We start from the raw sequence: 18,071 nt of genomic DNA, 5'->3' as shown, positions 1-18,071 counted from the left end.
TGGAGGTGATGGAATTCCAGTTGAGCTATTTCAAGTCCTGAAAGATGATGCTGTGAAAGTGCTGCACTCAATATGCCAGCAAATTTGGAAAACTCAGCAATGGCCACAGGACTGGAAAAATCAGTCTTCATTCCAATCCCAAAGAAAGGCAATGCCAAAGAATGCTCAAACTACCACACAATTGCACTCATCTCACACACTAGTAAAGTAATGCTCAAAATTCTGCAAGCCAGGCTTCAGCAGTACATGAACCGTGAACTTCCAGATGTTCAAACTGGTTTTAGAAAAGGCAGAGGAACCAGAGATCAAATTGCCAACATCCGCTGGATCATGGAAAAAGCAAGAGAGTTCCAGAAAAACACCTATTTTTGCTTTATTGACTATGCCAAAGCCTTTGACTGTGTGGATCACAATAAACTGGAAAATTCTGAAAGAGATGGGAATATCAGACCACCTGACCTGCCTCTTGAGAAACCTATATGCAGGTCAGGAAGCAACAGTTAGAACTGGACATGGAACAACAGACTGGTTCCAAATAGGAAAAGGAGTATGTCAAGGCTGTATATTGTCAGCCTGCTTATTTAACTTATATGCAGAGTACATCATGAGAAACGCTGGGCTGGAAGAAGCACAAGCTGGAATCAAGATTGCCTGGAGAAATATCAATAACCTCAGAGACGCAATGATACCACTCTTATAGCAGAAAGTGAAGAGGAACTAAGAAGCCTGTTAATAAAAGTGAAAGAGGAGAGTGAAAAAGTTGACTTAAAGCTCAACATTCAGAAAACGAAGATCATGGATTCTGGTCCCATCATTTCATGGCAGATAGATGGGGAAACAGTGGAAACACTGTCAGACTTTATTTTTCTGGGCTTCAAAATCCCTGCAGATGGTGACTGCAGCCATGAAATTAAAAGACCCTTACTCCTTGGAAGGAAAGTTATGACCAACCTAGATAACATATTGCAAAGCAGAGATATTACTTTGCCAACAAAGGTCCATCTAATCAAGGGTATGGTTTTTCCAGGGGTCATGTATGGATGTGAGAGTTGGACTGTGAAGAAAGCTGAGTGCTGAAGAATTGATGCTTTTATTTTTTGTTTTTACTTTTTTCTTTTTTTAATTTTATTTTTTAATTGGAGTATAACTGCTTTACAATGTTGTGTTAGTCTGCTGTATAACAATGTGAATCTGCTATAATCATACATATATTCCCTCCTTCTAGAGCCTGCCACACACTCCTTCCACAACTCAACCCCTTTAGGTCATCGCAGAGCAGAGCTGAGCTCCCTGTGCTAGACAGCAGGCTCCCACTAGCTTTAAGTTTTACACATTGTAGTATATATACATCAGTGCTACTCTCTCAATTCATCCCACCCGTTCTTTTCTTCCTGTGCCCAGAAGTCTGTTCTCTACATCTGTGTCTTTATTCCTGCCATGCACATAGGTTCATCAGTAGGATTTTTCTCAATTCCATATATACATATATTAATATGCAATATTTGTTTTTATCCTTCTGGCTTACTTTTCTATATGACTGTCTTAAGTTCAACTATATAATTACAAATGACCCATTTTTTTTATTTTTAGGAATATTCCAAAAATATGAGTAATATTCCAAAAACATGGAACACTTCATGAATTTTCCTTTACCCTTGCACAGGGACCATGCTCATTTTCTCTGTATCCTTCCAGTTTTAGTATGTGTGCTGCTGGAGCAAGCACAAAAATTGATGCTTTTGAACTGTGGTGTTGGAGAAGACTCTTGAGAGTCCCTTGGACTGCAAGGAGATCCAACCAGTTCATCCTAAAGGAGATCAGTCCTGGGTGTTCATTGAAAGGACTGATGTTGAAGCTGAAACTCCAATACTTTGGCCACCTCATGCGAAGAGTTGACTCATTGGAAAAGACCCTGATGCTGGGAGGGATTGGGGGCAGGAAGAGAAGGGGACGACAGAGGATGAGATGGCTGGATGGCATCACCACCTCAATGGACATGGGTTTGAGTGAACTTCAGGAGTTGGTGATGGACAGGGAGGCCTGGCGTGCTGCAATTCATGGGGTCACAAAGAGTCGGACACAACTGAGCTACTGAACTGAACTGAACTGAGCATTTAATCATCTTTCCTTTGTTAATGACACTTTTGTTTTCATTCTATAAAATCCCCTTCTCTACTACCTGAGTGGGCTCAGGGGTAGAGCTGCTGACTTGGTCAGTGCTTTACTCAAGCCATTGATACATAATACAATTTCTGGAAAAGGAACTCTTACTTCTTTCTTTCCTGATTCACACTAAGAATGCTACCTTGATGTCTGTCATTTGCAAAAAAAAAAGTTGAAAGGAGGCAATATTTAACATATTAGGTTAGAATGATGAAAATAAAAAGGATATTCAAGCATATATACATATACATATATACATAAAACTCTGATGACAGAAATCAAAGAAGAATACAGTAAACAGATACCCCAAGGTCATGGATAGTAAGATTCAATACTGTTGTCAGTTCTTTCCAACTTGATCAATAGATTCAATGTTATTCCATTTAAAATCTTACCAAGTCATTTTGTAGATATAAAAAATGGACTCTAATGCTTAAAGGGAAAGGTAAAAGGCCTAGAATAGTCAATACAATATTGAAGAAGACGAACAAAATCAGAATCTGACATTATCTGACTTTAAGATATACTACAAAGCTATAGTAATTAAGACATTGTGGTATTGGCAAAAGAATAGACAAACAAATCAATGAAACAGATAGAGAGCTAAGAATTATGTCTACACAAATATAGTCAATTGATCTTTGACAAAGGGGCAAGAAATATAATGGAGAAAATACAATCTTTTCAATAGATGATGCCAGAACCACCAAATATCCATACATGAAAAAATGAATCCGGACCCAAACCTTATATCCTTTTACAAAAATTAAGTCAAAATGAATAACAGACCCAAATGTAAAATGCAAAAGTATAAAAATCACAGAAGATAAAATAGGAGAAAATCTAGATGATCTTGGGTTTGGTGATGACTTTTAGATATAATACCAAAGACATAATTGATGAAATAATAACCTGGGCTTTATTAAAATTAAAAACTTCTGCTTTGGCAAAGTTACTGGCAAAGAATGAGAAGACAAGCCATAGATTGCAAGAAAGTACTTGCAAAAAACATAGCTGATAAAGAATTATTTCCAAAACATACAGAAAATTCTTAAATCTCAATAATAAGAAAACAGAGTTCATATAAAAAATGGGCAGGAGATCCAAGCAGATATCTCACCAAATATAATACAGAGATAGCAAATAAAATATATGAAAAGATGTTCTACATCATATGCTATCAGGGAAATCCAAATTAAAACAGCAATGAGATACTATTACACACCTATTAAAATGATAAAAGTCCAAAACACTGACAATATCAAAAGCTGACAAGGAGGCAGAGGAATACAAATAGTGAACAAATAGAGGGAATAGGAATAGAGAATAGTGAATCTCATTCACTGCTGGTGAGAATGCAAAATGGTACAGACACTTTGGAAGACAGTTGGATGGCTTCTTGTGAAATTAAATATACTTTCATCATATAATCCAGCAATCATATTCCTTGGCATTTACCCTAAAGAGTTGAAAAGTTATGTCCATACAAAAACTTGCACATGGGTGTTTTATAGCAGCTTTATTCACAATTGTCAAAACTTGGAAGCAACCAAGATGTTCTTAAGTAGGTGAATGGATAAATAAATCATGGTATGTCCAGACAATGGAATACTATTAAGCACTTAAAAACTTATGAAAAGACACACAGAAACCTTAAATGCATATTACTAAGGGAAAGAAGCCAATCTAAAAATGGCAACATACTGTATTATTCTAACTATATGACCTTCTGGAAGAAGCAAAACTAGAGAGATGATGAAAAGATCAGTGGTTGCCAGGAGATGGAGGAAGTAAGTGATGAAAGGTGGGGCACAGAGGATTTTTTAGGGCAGTGGACATCCTCAGTATGGCATGTCTAATGATGGATACGTGTCATCCACAGAACGTGCAATACCGAGTGAATTGTCTATGGACCTTGGGTGATAATGATGTGTCAGTGTAAATCCCTCGATTGTAACAAATGTACTGTTGTGGTGGGGGATGTTGATAGTTCGGGGGAACTGTGCATGTGTGGGGATTCTCTATGCCTTCTGCTCAATTTTTCTGTGAGTTCAAAAAACAGCCTGAAGTCAACATAGGTAATGCTGAAAAACTGCATGTTTTTAATCAGTTATAAAATAACAAATAAAAGCTAATGGTATTCTTCCTAATTGTCCAGTAATGTTGAAGCAATGAATATATGCAAAACAAAAATGATGACACCCAGTAAATGTGATTAACTAAATATAGTGATTGCCTTTTCATCTTCATTTTCAAATGCCTTTGCATCATATCATTGGCTGAGATGAGAGCAGAAAATGAGGACTGCAGATGAAGTAAAAGGGAAAAGAAAAATCTATCAGAGATGATGCACAGGATGTGTTAACCAGTCAATGGTTCTATTAATTTCTGATAAAGTAAATATTTCTAAGAATTAAAAAAAAGGGTAATGAGAAAAAGTGGCATAAAATAATTAGGACAATGCTATGTAATTTTTAAATTTAAATAGAAATAGCAGGTTAGTAACAAAAAATGTTTTTCAAGAGTTGTGTATATCATTAGATGTTCTGCAGTTGTCAGGTACTGGGGACACCTAAAAAAACAAAGGAAACACACCATATTTATTCAGTGTCAACGAGTACTGTACCTCACAGAAGTAACATTGTTTTCCCAAAGAGGGCAAATGGTCAGTGAAGACTAACGAAATATCCAAACAGTGTGAATAATGAGCTATTTAGGTAGAGCTAAAGGTATCACGGCCAATGTATCTAAACCAGAATTTGGTGCTTTTGATTTTTGTGTGTATGCACATGGCAGCGAAAGTAGCAGAGACCTGAAATAAGAAGCTTCTTTCCGTGGATCTGGATCTGGAAGAAGTCTGGACAGTTTAGCTTCACTGTCTCCAGGGTTACCAGCTTCTGGGTAAATGGTCACTGAAATAGCCTCCTTTCAGCCCAATTCAATGATCTATTTTCAACTCTGTCTATCCTAATTTTTCTGGAGAAATGACAGCAAATATCATTCTCTACTTTTGGAAACTCCTCCTGATTAAGAGATTTCTGGGGTTCCCATTTTTCTCCTTCTTTTGCCCATCACTGAGTTTCTTGATTCTTCAGATTATCTATTATATATATAAAACTCTGGGTGTGCATCAAGACTTGGTGATAGAACACGAAAGATGCAGAAGCCTTTTCCCAAACCTTTATGTCTTAAGGAGCAGAACTTTTAATCAAAGGGTCTAATCTAGACCTTAACTACTTTACAAAACATTTAAAAATAAACCTGCTGTATCTTGACAATATATTTAAAATAAAACTCTTTATCATAGTTTTTGCTTAATTTTCCATCTTTTATTTGTACGTCTGTTCTCTTGTTTATTTTTGGAACAGCTTTAATTTCTCATTCTCCTCAAATTTTGTATGAGTATTCAATTTATCCTCAAACCTTTCCCCTACAGCAAATGCTCAACAACCTAACTCTTAATTTACTACATGATTTAATATTTGGTTATACATTGTCCTGTCTTCTCCTTGATTAATGTATATATGATTCCCTTTTCAGATGAACTACAAACTCTTCAGAAATGTAATGTCTTTTATATCATATAGAGCTCTCAGAATCATAAACAGTTGAAAAATTCTTAGTTATTGACTGAGGATCTGAAAAAAATCATTTTTTGCCTTTCATTTGTTGTTACAGAATTACATATATAGAGACAATGCACATATCCCAATTTTCACTTTAAATCACCGCAAATTTTAGCTTACTTGCCTTGTCCTCCAAGTGCAATTCTAAAAAGCGTAGGTAAGCCACAGGTGCAAATGCATCAGCTGAATGTGTGACTACTTCTGATGAATCTCTGAAATAAAATTAAAATTATAATTAGTTTATATACTATGCAAAATCTGTTTTGTGGCAAACTAACGCCTACTAGTGACTAGAAAAGACCAAAAATCCTCATTTATTTCTACTGGAATACTACTGTATACGTATTTACTTCACAATTAGTGATTAACATCTACTTTTAATAATTAAATATTTAATTGGGTAAAAGACGGAGAGAACTAAACTTTCAAGAGTAAGTAAAGAAGCTTTCATCTTTATGAGGACACACAGTTCAACTTTCAGGTTCACTCAGAGCTCTCTGAACAGTTTTACAGCTTGAAGCCTCTATTCAATTTCATTTCCACAAACTTGGTTGGTATGGGCTAACCATTAAACAATAGGGCTTTATCTTCATTATTCTTTTCATTTTCAAGAGGTAATTCATTCAGTGTTTCACACAAAATCTCAATTATCCTTCACAAAAGCAGTACTGGTGATGGTTTTAAGCTCTAGATGAACTCTTCACACTGTAATATCATTGCTATTAAAATTGACTGTCTGACATAGCAATTACCACATTCAGGTAAAATAGTATGAACTGCTTGCTGGCACCATATGGATACACGTAAATTAAATCAACTTTTATCAAAGATACCCTGTAAAGCACATGTAAATAAATAAGATTATGTGTGAAGTTCTAATAACTAATTATTTTTATTGTTGTTGATTAAGAAACAGTGTTTTTGCATTTTAATTGAAACTCTAAAAGCAGAAATTGCTCATCTCTTTTTAAAGCCTCAGGAACTAGTTGCAGTGTTCATACTAGTACATTGTTAGCATTTTAACCACTGTGGTTCAGCGAAATAGATTCTTACTTTGCATCTTTTCCATTTATATAAAATAATTTTGAATCAGTGTTTGTAAAGTTATTTAGTGACAATAGAAGAAATCTCAAAATACTAGGATCCAGTATATTAAATTTTCATGGGCAAAATCTGTTTACTTTTCACATGAAAATCAGAGATAGAGAAAAAGCAGTCTGATGATACCATTCATGAACCTTTTGTATCAAATATGAATCTTGTTAGTGCTTTAAAATTAAAATGGGCTTCTATGATATTAAAAGTAACACATTACAGTAGAAATAAAATCATTAAAGAGTTGTGATCATGAAAGAAAGTAATAATCTGTCTTCACAGACTACCTAAACCAAAAGATGCCTCCCTGTATAAAGAACAAAAGGAGGAGAAAAAGAAAGCAAAGAGGAGACCTCTTGCTTTTTACCACTTGCCTCTCTGCCTTGTTAACCCTAGTTAAGTTGTCCTGCTTATTTACTCCATACTTGTCTGTCCTGGTTCTATCTTGCCTCATCAGTTCAGTTGCTCAGTCGTGTCCGACTCTTAGTGACCCCATGGACTGCAGCATGCCAGGCCTCCCTATCATCACCAACTCCAGGAGTTTACTCAAACTCATATCCATTGAGTTGGTGATGCCATCCAGCCACCTCATCCTCTATCGTCCCATTCTCCTCCTGCCTTCAATCTTTCTCAACATCAGGGTCTTTTCCAATAAGTCAGTTCTTCGCATCAGGTAGTCAAAGTATTGGAGTTTCAGCTTCAGCATCATTCCTTCCAATGAATATTTAGGATTGATTTCCTTTAGGATGGACTGGTTGGATCTCCTTGCAGTCCAACGGACCCTCAAGAGTCTTCTCCAACACCAAGGTTCAAAAGCATCAATTCTTCGGTGCTCAGCTTTCTTTATAGTACAACTCTCATATCCATACATGACTACTGGAAAAAACATAGCTTTGACTAGATGGACCTTTGTTGGCAAAGTAATGTCTCTGCTTCTTAATATGCTGTCTAGGTGGGTCATAACTTTTCTTTCAAGGAGCAAGCGTCTTTTAATTTCATGGCTGCAGTCACCATCTGCAGTGATTTTAGAGCCCGCAAAAGTAAAGCCTCTGACTCTTTCTACTGTTTCTCCATCTATTTGCCATGAAGTGATGGGACCAGATGCCATGATCTTAGTTTTCTGAATGTTGAGCTTTAAGCCAGCTTTTTAGTCTTCTCTTTCACTTTCATCAAGAGGCTCTTTAGTTCTTCTTCACTTTCTGCCATGAATGTGGTGATATCTGCATATCTGAGGTTATTGATATTTCTCCTAGCAATCTTGATTCCAGCTTGTGCTTCTTCCAGCCCAACGTTTCTCATGATGTACCCTGCATATAAGTTAAAAAAGCACAGTGACGATACATAGACTTGACCTATGCCTTAACCTTTGGAACCAGTCGGTTGGTCCACGTTGAGTTCTAACTGTTGCTTCCTGACCTGCATACAGATTTCTCAAGAGGTGGGTAAGGTGGTCCGGTATTCCCATCTCTTGAAGAGTTTTCCAGAGTTTGTTGTCATCCACCCAGTCAAAGGCTTTGGCATAGTCAATAAAGCAGAAATAGATGTTTTTCTGGAACTCTCTTGCTTTTTCCATGATCCAGCAGGTGTTGGCAATTTGATCTCTGGTTCCTCTGCCTTTTCTAAAACCAGCTTCAACATCTGGAAGTTCTCGGTTCATGGACTGTTGAAGCCTGGCTTGGAGAATTTTGAGCATTACTTTACTAGCGTGAGATGAGTGTGATTGTGCGGTAGTTTGAACATTCTTTGGCATTGCCTTTCTTAGGGATTGGAATGAAAACTGACTTTTCCAGTCCTGTGGCTACTGCTGAGTTTTCAAATTTGCTGACATATTGAGTGCAACACTTTCACTGCATCATCTTTTAGGATTTGAAATAGCTCCACTGGAATTCCATCACCTCCACTAGCTTTGTTCATAGTGATGCTTCCTAAGGTCCATTCCAGGATGTCTGGAGCTATGTTGGTGATCACATAATTGTGATTATTGGGTTGTGAAGATCTTTTTTATATAGTTCTTCTGTGTATTCTTGCCACCTGTCTTAATATCTTCTGCTTTGGTTAGGTGCATACCATTTCTGTCCTTTATTGAGCCCATCTTTGCATGAAATGTTTCCTTGGTATCTCTAATTTCTTGAAGAGATCTCTAGGGCTTTCCATTTTTTCCCCCTCCCTCTATTTCTTTGCATTAATCCTTGAGGAAGGCTTCCTTAGCTCTCTTTGGTATTCTTTGGAACTCTGCATTCAGATGCTTATATCTTTCCTTTTCTCCTTTGCCTTTCACTTCTCTTCTATTCACAGCTATTTGTAAGGCCTCCTCAACAATCATTTTGCCTTTTTGCATTTCTTTTCCCTGGGGATGGTCTTGATCCCTGCCTCCTGTACAATGTCAGTAACTTCCGTCCATAATTCTTCAGGCACTCTGTCTATGAAATCTAATCCCTTGAATCTATTTGTCACTTCCACTGTATAATTGTAAGAGATTTAATTTAGGTCATATCTGAATGGTCTAGTGGTTTTCCCTACTTTTTTCAATTTCAGTATGAATTTGCCAGTAAGTAGTTCATGGTCTGTGCCACAGTCAGCTCCCAGTCTTGTTTTTGCTGACTGTATAGAATGTCTCCATCTTTGGCTGCAAAAAACATAATCAATCTGATTTTGGTATTAACCATCTAGTGATGTCCATGTGTAGAGTCTTCTCTTGTGTTGTTGGTAGAGGGTGTTTGCTATGACCAGTGCATTCTCTTGGCAAAACTCTATTAGCCTTTTCCCTGCTTCATTTTGTACTGCAAGGCCAAATTTGCCTGTACTCCAGGTATTTCTTGACTTCCTACTTTTGCATTTCATTTCCCTATAATGAAAATGACATCTTTTTTGTGTATTAGTTCTAGAAGTTCTTGTAGGTTCATTCAACTTCAGCTTATTCAGCATTACTGGTCGGGGCATAGACTTGGATTACTGTGATATTAAATGGTGTGGCTTGGAAATGAACAGAGATCATTCTGTCGTGTCTTGGCTCATCAATAGATTAAAATTCTTACTATTGTATATGATCTCATTTTTACGTTAGATTTCAATCTCTTGGGGTTACTACTTCCAGCTTTGGAAACTGACCCTGAGCCTGAATTATGCCTGATGTAGGAGCTTGGTCTTGATATCCTTGACAATGGATACACCAAAATATGTCTAACCTAAACCAATGATGTGTCAGTAGAAAGGGTTTCAGGCCCTCCGTTCTCATGCCAGTTATCCCCACTAGAAACAGAAGATTGGCAGCAAATGGCTCACTTAATTGATATAATTATCACATTTGAATCAAGGCTGTTTTCTAGAGAAAATATATAACATTCTAATCATACTATATAACAGAACTAAATGAAGAGGAATATGATTTTTATGGATTCTGTTAAATCCATAATTGACTAATATAATTTCATTCTCTTATACAAAGCCAGAATCAACTGGAAGATAGATAATAGATATCAAATAAATAGCTTGTAGCTTCAAAGAGCATAATGCCACTATTGCTCTTCTTTTCTTTCATAAACTGTCAGTTGAAACTCAACTTTCAAGGGTCTCTGGTTTCTGTCGGCTTCTGATACCCAGAACAGGATCTGCTGGAGTACCCTCAGAGAAACCCCCCAAATTAAGAACAACTGAAGTACAGCAAAAATGCTTTCCAGTTGGCTGCCCTCCTCCTCTGTCCCTCCTGATACAAGTAATCAGTGCAGCCTCGACCTCTTACAGAATGGAGATTTCTCTATAGCAAACAGCTGGATCTGACATTCCCTTTCACTGCTGCGTTAGGCTTATCCCCAGTTACAACTTCAAAAGGGCAGCTACCTGAGCCAGGTCTGAGTCTCTCTTATCTGAAGCAGACTCCCTCTCAAGGTATGAGATCAGGCCCCACCTTCTCACTTCAAAAAACTGATACTTTCTTTTGAGATTCAGCCATGATCTTGGTTCCTACTTCCCCTCGAAAACACAACCACACATAGATATCTCCTATAAACTCACACTTATCCTCATATTTCTGTGAAGCCTTGCCTGACATCCTCACACAGTGCTAGTTTCCTGCTTTCTGTGCTCTGGTCATGCATTTGTGTGTGTGTGTGTGTGTGCACACACAAATTCAGTTGCTCTGTCGTGTCTGACTCTTTGTGACCCCATGGACTGTAGCCCACCAGGCTCTTCTGTCCATGGGATTTTCCAGGCAAGAATACTGGAACGGATTGCCATTTCGTCCTCCAGGGGATCTTTGCAACCCAACAGCCCTTTCATAATACATCTACTATATTAGAATTATGTGTTTCTGTGCTTGTCTTCATTTTCAATGAGGGACCACGTTTTGTTCATCTTTGTCTGTCTGTTCCTCCATACTTCACCTCTGGCTCAGAGAAGAATATATTGCTAGGTATTCACTCATTTGTTGAATAAAAAAAATTACTGTATAGTTTAACTTTGTTAAACATATTTACTATCAAAAATCCCACACAGATTTTTCAATTACCTATCTTTACCTGAATATATACATTTTCATACATGCATATTACTTGTATATGTATGCTGCTGCTGCTGCTGCTGTTAAGTCGCTTCAGTCGTGTCCGACTCTGTGCGACCCCATAGACAGCAGCCCACCAGGCTCCCCCATCCCTGGGATTCTCAAGGTAAGAACACTGGAGTGGATGAACATCATCACACATATATACCAATAACATCATATAGCACCTCTAGCGTAATAAAAATAATTATATAAATTTAAATACAAGGGAAATTAGTTCATAAATTTTAATTTCCCAAGTGATATAGGAGAGACATGAGAAAGTAGATAAGGAAAGTTCTTGATTCATCCCCACTGCTAAATGTGATATTAGGATGCTCTGGGCTGAATTATGTCTTGACTTGAATCGGTAGAAACTAGGAGTGAGTGGGGAAAATGAGTGCATAATGTTTTAATCATTGAATTTAGTTCTTTTCATCCCTCCTTCCTACCCACTGTTTCTTCTATCCATCCACCCATCCCATACATAGCAACTGTATAATAGTAGTATATTAATATTGTTAGTTCAAATGGAAATGTGGGGTTGTATCAAATACTGACATTAAAGATGTGTTCATCAATAGCAAGAAGAAAATTATCACTTTCATTAATACAGTACTGGTACTTTAGTTTTTACTTTTTTCCCCCCAAATATTGGCTATATTTCTTGTGTTTCAATTCTTACTTTCGATACACATACATACATATTTCAAAGTAAGAAACAACAGGAAAATAGGTTTATTATTTTAGGACCTGCAAGTATCTTCTTTTCTTAAAGACTAAGCCGTAATTCTTTTTATCAAGGCTCCTCAGGAAAAAACTCATTTTCTGACCTAAAAATTTGTATCTAGAGGTGGGTAGGCACATTGTAATTGATGTGAAACGTATATTGTAAAATGGTCTAGTAAAATTTTTTCTAAATTACTTCCAGGCAAAGACTGGTATGCTAGTCTTTCCTACAAGATTTAAAAAATGTTAATTGGAATATATTTCTAATATATCTCATAATAAACTTCTAGAAAGTGAAAGTCACTCAGTCATGTCCATCTCTTTGCGACCCCATGGATTATACGGACCATGGAATTCTCCAGGTCAGGGATCCTGGAGTGGGTAGCCTCTCCCTTCTCCAGGGGATCTTCCCAACCCAGGGATCGAACCCAGGTCTCCCAAATAGCAGGTGGATTCTTAACCAGCTGAGCCACCAGGGAAGCCTAAACTTCTAGAACCACCCATTTGTCTCAATTCCTTCATTATACAAGAGAGTTAATCTCTGTTTTTTTATTTTAAAACAATCGCCAATCATAATAAAATAATTTTACATGAAAAAGTTTATTTTTTTCTCCTGTTAGATGTAATCTCCTTTTTAACAATAAAATTTTGAATCAGAAATTTAAAAGGGGACTCCTAATAATCAAGTAGTCATATGCTAATTGTGGAAATTCACTACTATATCAAATAGAATAGGAAATAGCATAAATTTGTCTCCCAAATGAAGTCCAACTTACAGGATCCATGATGATTAATAGTCAGTTGTTAACAACTAGTTGCCTGGTCTAAACTTATCTTTTAATTTTATCACAAGGACAACTATCTCTAAGTGAAATAATTTACATAATGGCTTTAGAATGTGCAATGCTTGTTCACTCATATCGTCACATTCAGTGCTTATCAGATAAGCATGGTAAGGACATTTTCTTTTTTTTAAAGTGAAGGAAAGATTTTGCATATAGTGGGTGATATTCTTTTTTCATTCAACTACTATAACCTGTAAGTATAACTTAAGAAAGAAATGCATAAAAGTGAAATAGTATATATACAAATCATAAGTAAAATTAATTCAAAGATATTCAACATTTATTAGTGCCTACTGTATGTTCTGAGAGTTAAGTTATGAAAATAGGCACTGGGGGCAATAACTACCAAAGTTTTTAAAAATGGAAGGATTTAGCAAAGTAGGGATAAATGGGAAGGCCATCTAGAGAAAAGAATTCAAATAAAGCTGTGAAGCTGAGGTGAGGCAGAAAATATGAAGAAAAGAAAGCAAAGAATTTGCTTAAGCATCAGATTTAGATTAGCGATTAGTTGATAAGAAAGAAATATCCTCAGCACTTCCTCCTCTGTTCTTAAGGGGTGCACACTACAGTATTGCTGATTAGCCCCTCCATTCTTAAAGAACCCTTACAGAGCAGGGCAGCAGCCTGCAGAGTCCTACCCACATCATTCTCCTCAACAAATGATTACCCAGTTCAACTGAACAGCTCATTTTGGCACTAGAGGGTTCCAATATACCTTCCCCGACTTCCCTCTCTTCAACATCATGACAAACTCCCATCATGCCATTGTCTCAGTTAGGTTGAGGTTTCCTTATCTACAAAATGATAAGATGAAAGATTCATTTTTCAGGTCTAAAGTTTACTATTATAAACAAACCTTCTGGTTATGTAATGTAAAGCAGTACATTTCTTATAATTCTAGGTTGTCCATAAAGACTTCTAGGTGCCCCAGGACCTCAAGTTGTCAAATAAATAGGAAGAATATTCTTCTTTGGCCTTTTTTTCTCTTACTGTGCTTTTAATTTTTTTCCTAATTTTGTTAGTCCCATATTAATAAGTATACTGCAAGTTTCCCATTATACTGTAATTTCACCCTAGCATGCAAATGCTCTTCTTGAGTAACAAAACAGTATTTTTTCACAGAAGCAATACCTAATGCACAATTCAATCATGAATTGTTTCGTAAACACTGAAGTCAGGAGAAATACCTCCTGTTTATGAAATTTTTCTTGTGACTCTTATTCTTTACCATTTTGTGTCAAATTCTATGCAGATGTGTCTTACTTCCACCATTTTGGAGACAGGAACTATGTCCAACGTCCACGGTGCTCAGTAGAATGTTTCAGGCATAATAGGTAATAGGTACATATCGGCCAAATGCATTGTTATGTTGATGATTATTAATGGGAAAGAAGTTAGAAGAAACAAGAAAAGCAAGAGTGGGTAAATACTGCAAAGGATGAGGTCTTGGCTATGTTTCTGAAGATAAAGGTATTTTTTAGAAAATTCACCTCAAGTTGTTTTCACTTCTTAGAACACGCCTTCCCTCATTATTAGTATGTACAAAGAAATCACCTTTCAGTGTTGAAAACACTGAAGTGGTTCATTCGATCCAAGATTCTAATCTTTTAGCAGATGAGGTTTCTGAAATCAAGCATAATTCTGACAAGCTTTTCAAGAAGCTAAAGAGCGTAGGAAAAGCAAATAAAATGCTCTCTTAGCGTATGAGAAGAGTGACATCAATTAAGAGTATGGGTAATGATGTAACCAACCGAAGAAAGTCCCTGTCTTTTACTACACAAATGTTTAACAATTTATGGCAAAGAAATCACACTACTCACCATAAACAGAATTCATTTTTAAGAAGTTTATATGTAAAAATAACCCCAAATAATTGAAGAGAACTGTTTAGTATAACTATTCTAAGTTATTAAAGCCAAGAAGAAAGAAAAAGAGGATGGAGTTAATGGAACCCACAGGCTACTGATGTGGCAGTTTATCAAATGTAGCTGTAATGAAAGATAAATAATACAGGCAATTCACACTTCATGAAAGGATAAAAGTGTCAGTGTGTAGGTACCAGTTTTACTGCAGGCCATAATCAGCAAGTAAACGAAAGTGCAATGTCTAAAAAGTTTATAGGCTTCTATGAAGGCCTCGTCTTGTCAGGTATTGATTTAGGTATTCAGACGACTTCACTGGTATTAAACAAATTGAGTGTTTGTGAACTTGGAGGACATGTTCTATTTCTCCCAACAAAAGTTGCCTCCAGCTTAAAGTTAAGTTGCTTCCATCACTTAAATTTGAGGAAGGGTAAGAAAATGCTGAAATGATATCTTACACAATTATTTTCTTCTTAAATAGAGGGCAATCCAAAGTGAATGTTTCATATTCTCCACCTTCTCCACAAACATGGACTCCATATTTCTTAGAAAGCTGAAAATATAAAAAAAGAGAAAGAAACAGGAAACTTAAAATTTAGATAACAAAAATGTTAACTTATTTTGTCCTAAAAAAATATCCATGTTAGAAACTTTAATTCCAAAACAGATTGTGAGCTATAGGAAAATGACTTATGTTTCTGTTTAAAAACTGTTAAAAACCATTTGAAGAATGTTATCATAAATCATAGCATTTTAAATAATCCCCAAATCCTTATAAAAAGATATATTGGACCAATATTTTTATGTATAATGAAAAAGCTTAAAGATTACTATAAAGTTTGACACTAGCTTTAGCTTCAAAAGGAGGAAAGATACTAAGTCATTATGTACTAAATGAGGATATATGCAGCCAAATTGTGCTTTCCCTGCCCTTTGACCTATATATGGAAGGGGAAAAAATGCATTTAGAAAATTTCTCAGACAACACAAGAGAATGTAATCTAAGGCCTTTCCTTGGGCCTATGAACAAAAGGAAGTCATAAACATGGTTATTAGGCTTAAGGCTATTATTAGTAGTAAAGTTCTAGGAATATCAAGATCTAATGAAGTTCCAATGCTGCAGACAAGCCCCGGGAGGGTCTAACTCCAAGAAAAGCTTATAATGTTGTCTGATTAAACCTGAAATTAAAAAAAAAATAAGCAAAGAAACAACCACTCCCCACCCTGACCCCATGCTTTGCATGAAATAGAAGTTGTTATTTAAATGATCCTGATACTGAGAATAAAATCCTCTCTTATTGGGCTGGAGCAAGGCTGGAATCAGAGCTGGGGAGCACTCTCACTAGCTGTGCAACAGAATCATTCTGGTCTTTCATGGAGGCTTTGTCACTGTGATTCTAGCTCCTTCATTCTGAATTTCATAGCTTTTCCTGCTTATAGCCTCTCGTAGCCCCAAATCTTCATAGCCCAAAGGAAGGGTGACTCCATTGATGTTCTCTGTTACTGCCAGTGCTGGGACTGTGGCCTAAGTTTTCAGTTTTACCTGCATAAATATTACACATTTATTTATTTGGTTATTTTTATAGTTGTGCTACCATTCCAACTCCATTACATTTCATCTATTGACTATGTGCCCTTAGGGATTGAAAGGATGGATCTATGAAAATTCTATTCCCTCTAAGGATCAGTGGTAATGTGAATGACCTATAAAGCAAAACAGCAAGAAAAGTGAGGGAAAGAAAATGAGGTGGCATTTAGTATATGAACTTGCAAAAACTTAGTAGATAAATTTTCACCATGGTGGGTCATGAAGTAGGGAACTGGAAAGGCAGAATTATGGCAGCTGGCCATTATGAGAGCAGATAACAAGAATAGATTACAGTAGTAAACCAAATTAAATTAATGTCTGCTTTGCAGTAAAAATGTAGGAATAATAATGGGGTATGGATTTCAAGGGCGTTTCCTTGTTCTGTCAGCTAGTGCCCGACCCCTTCTGTGCTCATCTCCCTTCATTGGTCTTCTCATTCTAGTGACTTTCTGCCAAGGGAACCTTCTACTCTCATCTTTATGGTCAGTTTTTTTTTTTTTATGTGGGAATATATCTTAATAACCACAGACTTCTTTTTATTAGAAAATGTATAATTGAAGCTTTGCAAAATTTCTATAATCTACCACAAAAGCATAACTGAATTATTTTGTTAAATTAATGTTGGCATAGCTGTTATCCTACTGAAGTAATTCTGTTAGTCCCTAAGTAAAAATAATGTAAACTGCTATATTAAACCAACCAGAACTAGGAAATCTAAAATTTGGATGAATCCAGTGATATTTTCAATTCACATAGAATATTTCCATAATATTCAACCAGTCAGTTCTTCCAAAAACATTTACTGAATAGTGATTATTGGGCAGGCTTTGCTAGATGAAAAAGTTCCAGGAGTAAACAAACAATGTCCTTCGTCTCTGGAAGCTTACTAAATATATTGCACCCTATATTTCAATACCACAGAATGATGAAGCATTGATGTTGATTCTATAAATAATATGTGCAATCTCTTCCCCCTCTACCACTCGCTGACCAGCATGGACACAGATTCCAAGTCAAGAAAGATTCTACACAGACAGATTTCAGAATTCCAGAATCCATGGGTTCCAGATTCCAAGAGTGCAGTGGATTTTATGGCTGATGAACCACGAAGTAGCCTATGAACTCTTAGGATGTCTTTCGCAGACTCTCTAAACTCTATTAGCTTAAAGCTCTAGTAGACATAAGTATTCAGAAAAATTCCATCCTTTTTGGCTTACGTTTGGCCAGTTCCAAGGCCCTTTGGTGTCCTGAGAGAACCTCCTCAAGAAGCAAAGCCTAAGCTAGCCACTTTCTTTAGGAATCTTTAGCTAAGGCACAGCGCTATGTTAGAAATCAACAACCTGGTACCACAAAAGCGTGACGTGTGCATGTGACTGGGCTTCCCAGGTGGTGCTAGTGATAAAGCGCCTGCCTGCCAACGCATCCGATCCCCAGATCGGGAAAATCCTTTGGAGGAGGGCATGGCAGCCCACTCCAGTACTCTTGCTTGGAGAATCCCATGTATGGAGGAGCCTGGAGGGTTATAGTCCAAGGGCCTGTAAAGAATTGAACATGATTGAAGCAACCTAGCATGCATGTGTGATTTGATTTTTTGAAAAAGGGGTCAGTTAAGGTAAGTGGAGAATCTAG

General features: G+C 36.7%; 1 protein-coding gene and 1 non-coding gene across 2 annotated transcripts in view; both read right to left on the bottom strand.

Moving 5' to 3' along the window:
* Window positions 1–1,619: 1,619 nt before the first annotated feature.
* Window positions 1,620–1,725, bottom strand: LOC138989596 (U6 spliceosomal RNA). The gene has a single exon (XR_011465857.1). It is a non-coding gene; the product is annotated as a U6 spliceosomal RNA (small nuclear RNA).
* A 125-nt stretch (window positions 1,726–1,850) lies between these two features.
* DPH6 (diphthamine biosynthesis 6) overlaps window positions 1,851–18,071 on the bottom strand; it is a 191,829-nt gene continuing 175,608 nt past the window's right edge. Inside the window, exons 7-9 of the mRNA XM_005892468.2 lie at window positions 15,313–15,407; window positions 5,914–6,001; window positions 1,851–4,735 (exon numbers count right to left, since the gene is read on the bottom strand). Coding sequence (XP_005892530.1) covers window positions 4,682–4,735; window positions 5,914–6,001; window positions 15,313–15,407 — 237 coding nt within the window. The 3' untranslated portion in view covers window positions 1,851–4,681. The remainder of the gene's footprint in view (window positions 4,736–5,913; window positions 6,002–15,312; window positions 15,408–18,071) is intronic.

The sequence above is a fragment of the Bos mutus genome, chromosome 10 (genome assembly GCF_027580195.1).
Source record: "Bos mutus isolate GX-2022 chromosome 10, NWIPB_WYAK_1.1, whole genome shotgun sequence".
NCBI classification, from domain to species: Eukaryota; Metazoa; Chordata; class Mammalia; order Artiodactyla; family Bovidae; genus Bos; species Bos mutus.
The sequence above is the reverse complement of the archived record's forward strand: the minus strand, read 5'-3'. Positions and strand labels throughout refer to the sequence as shown.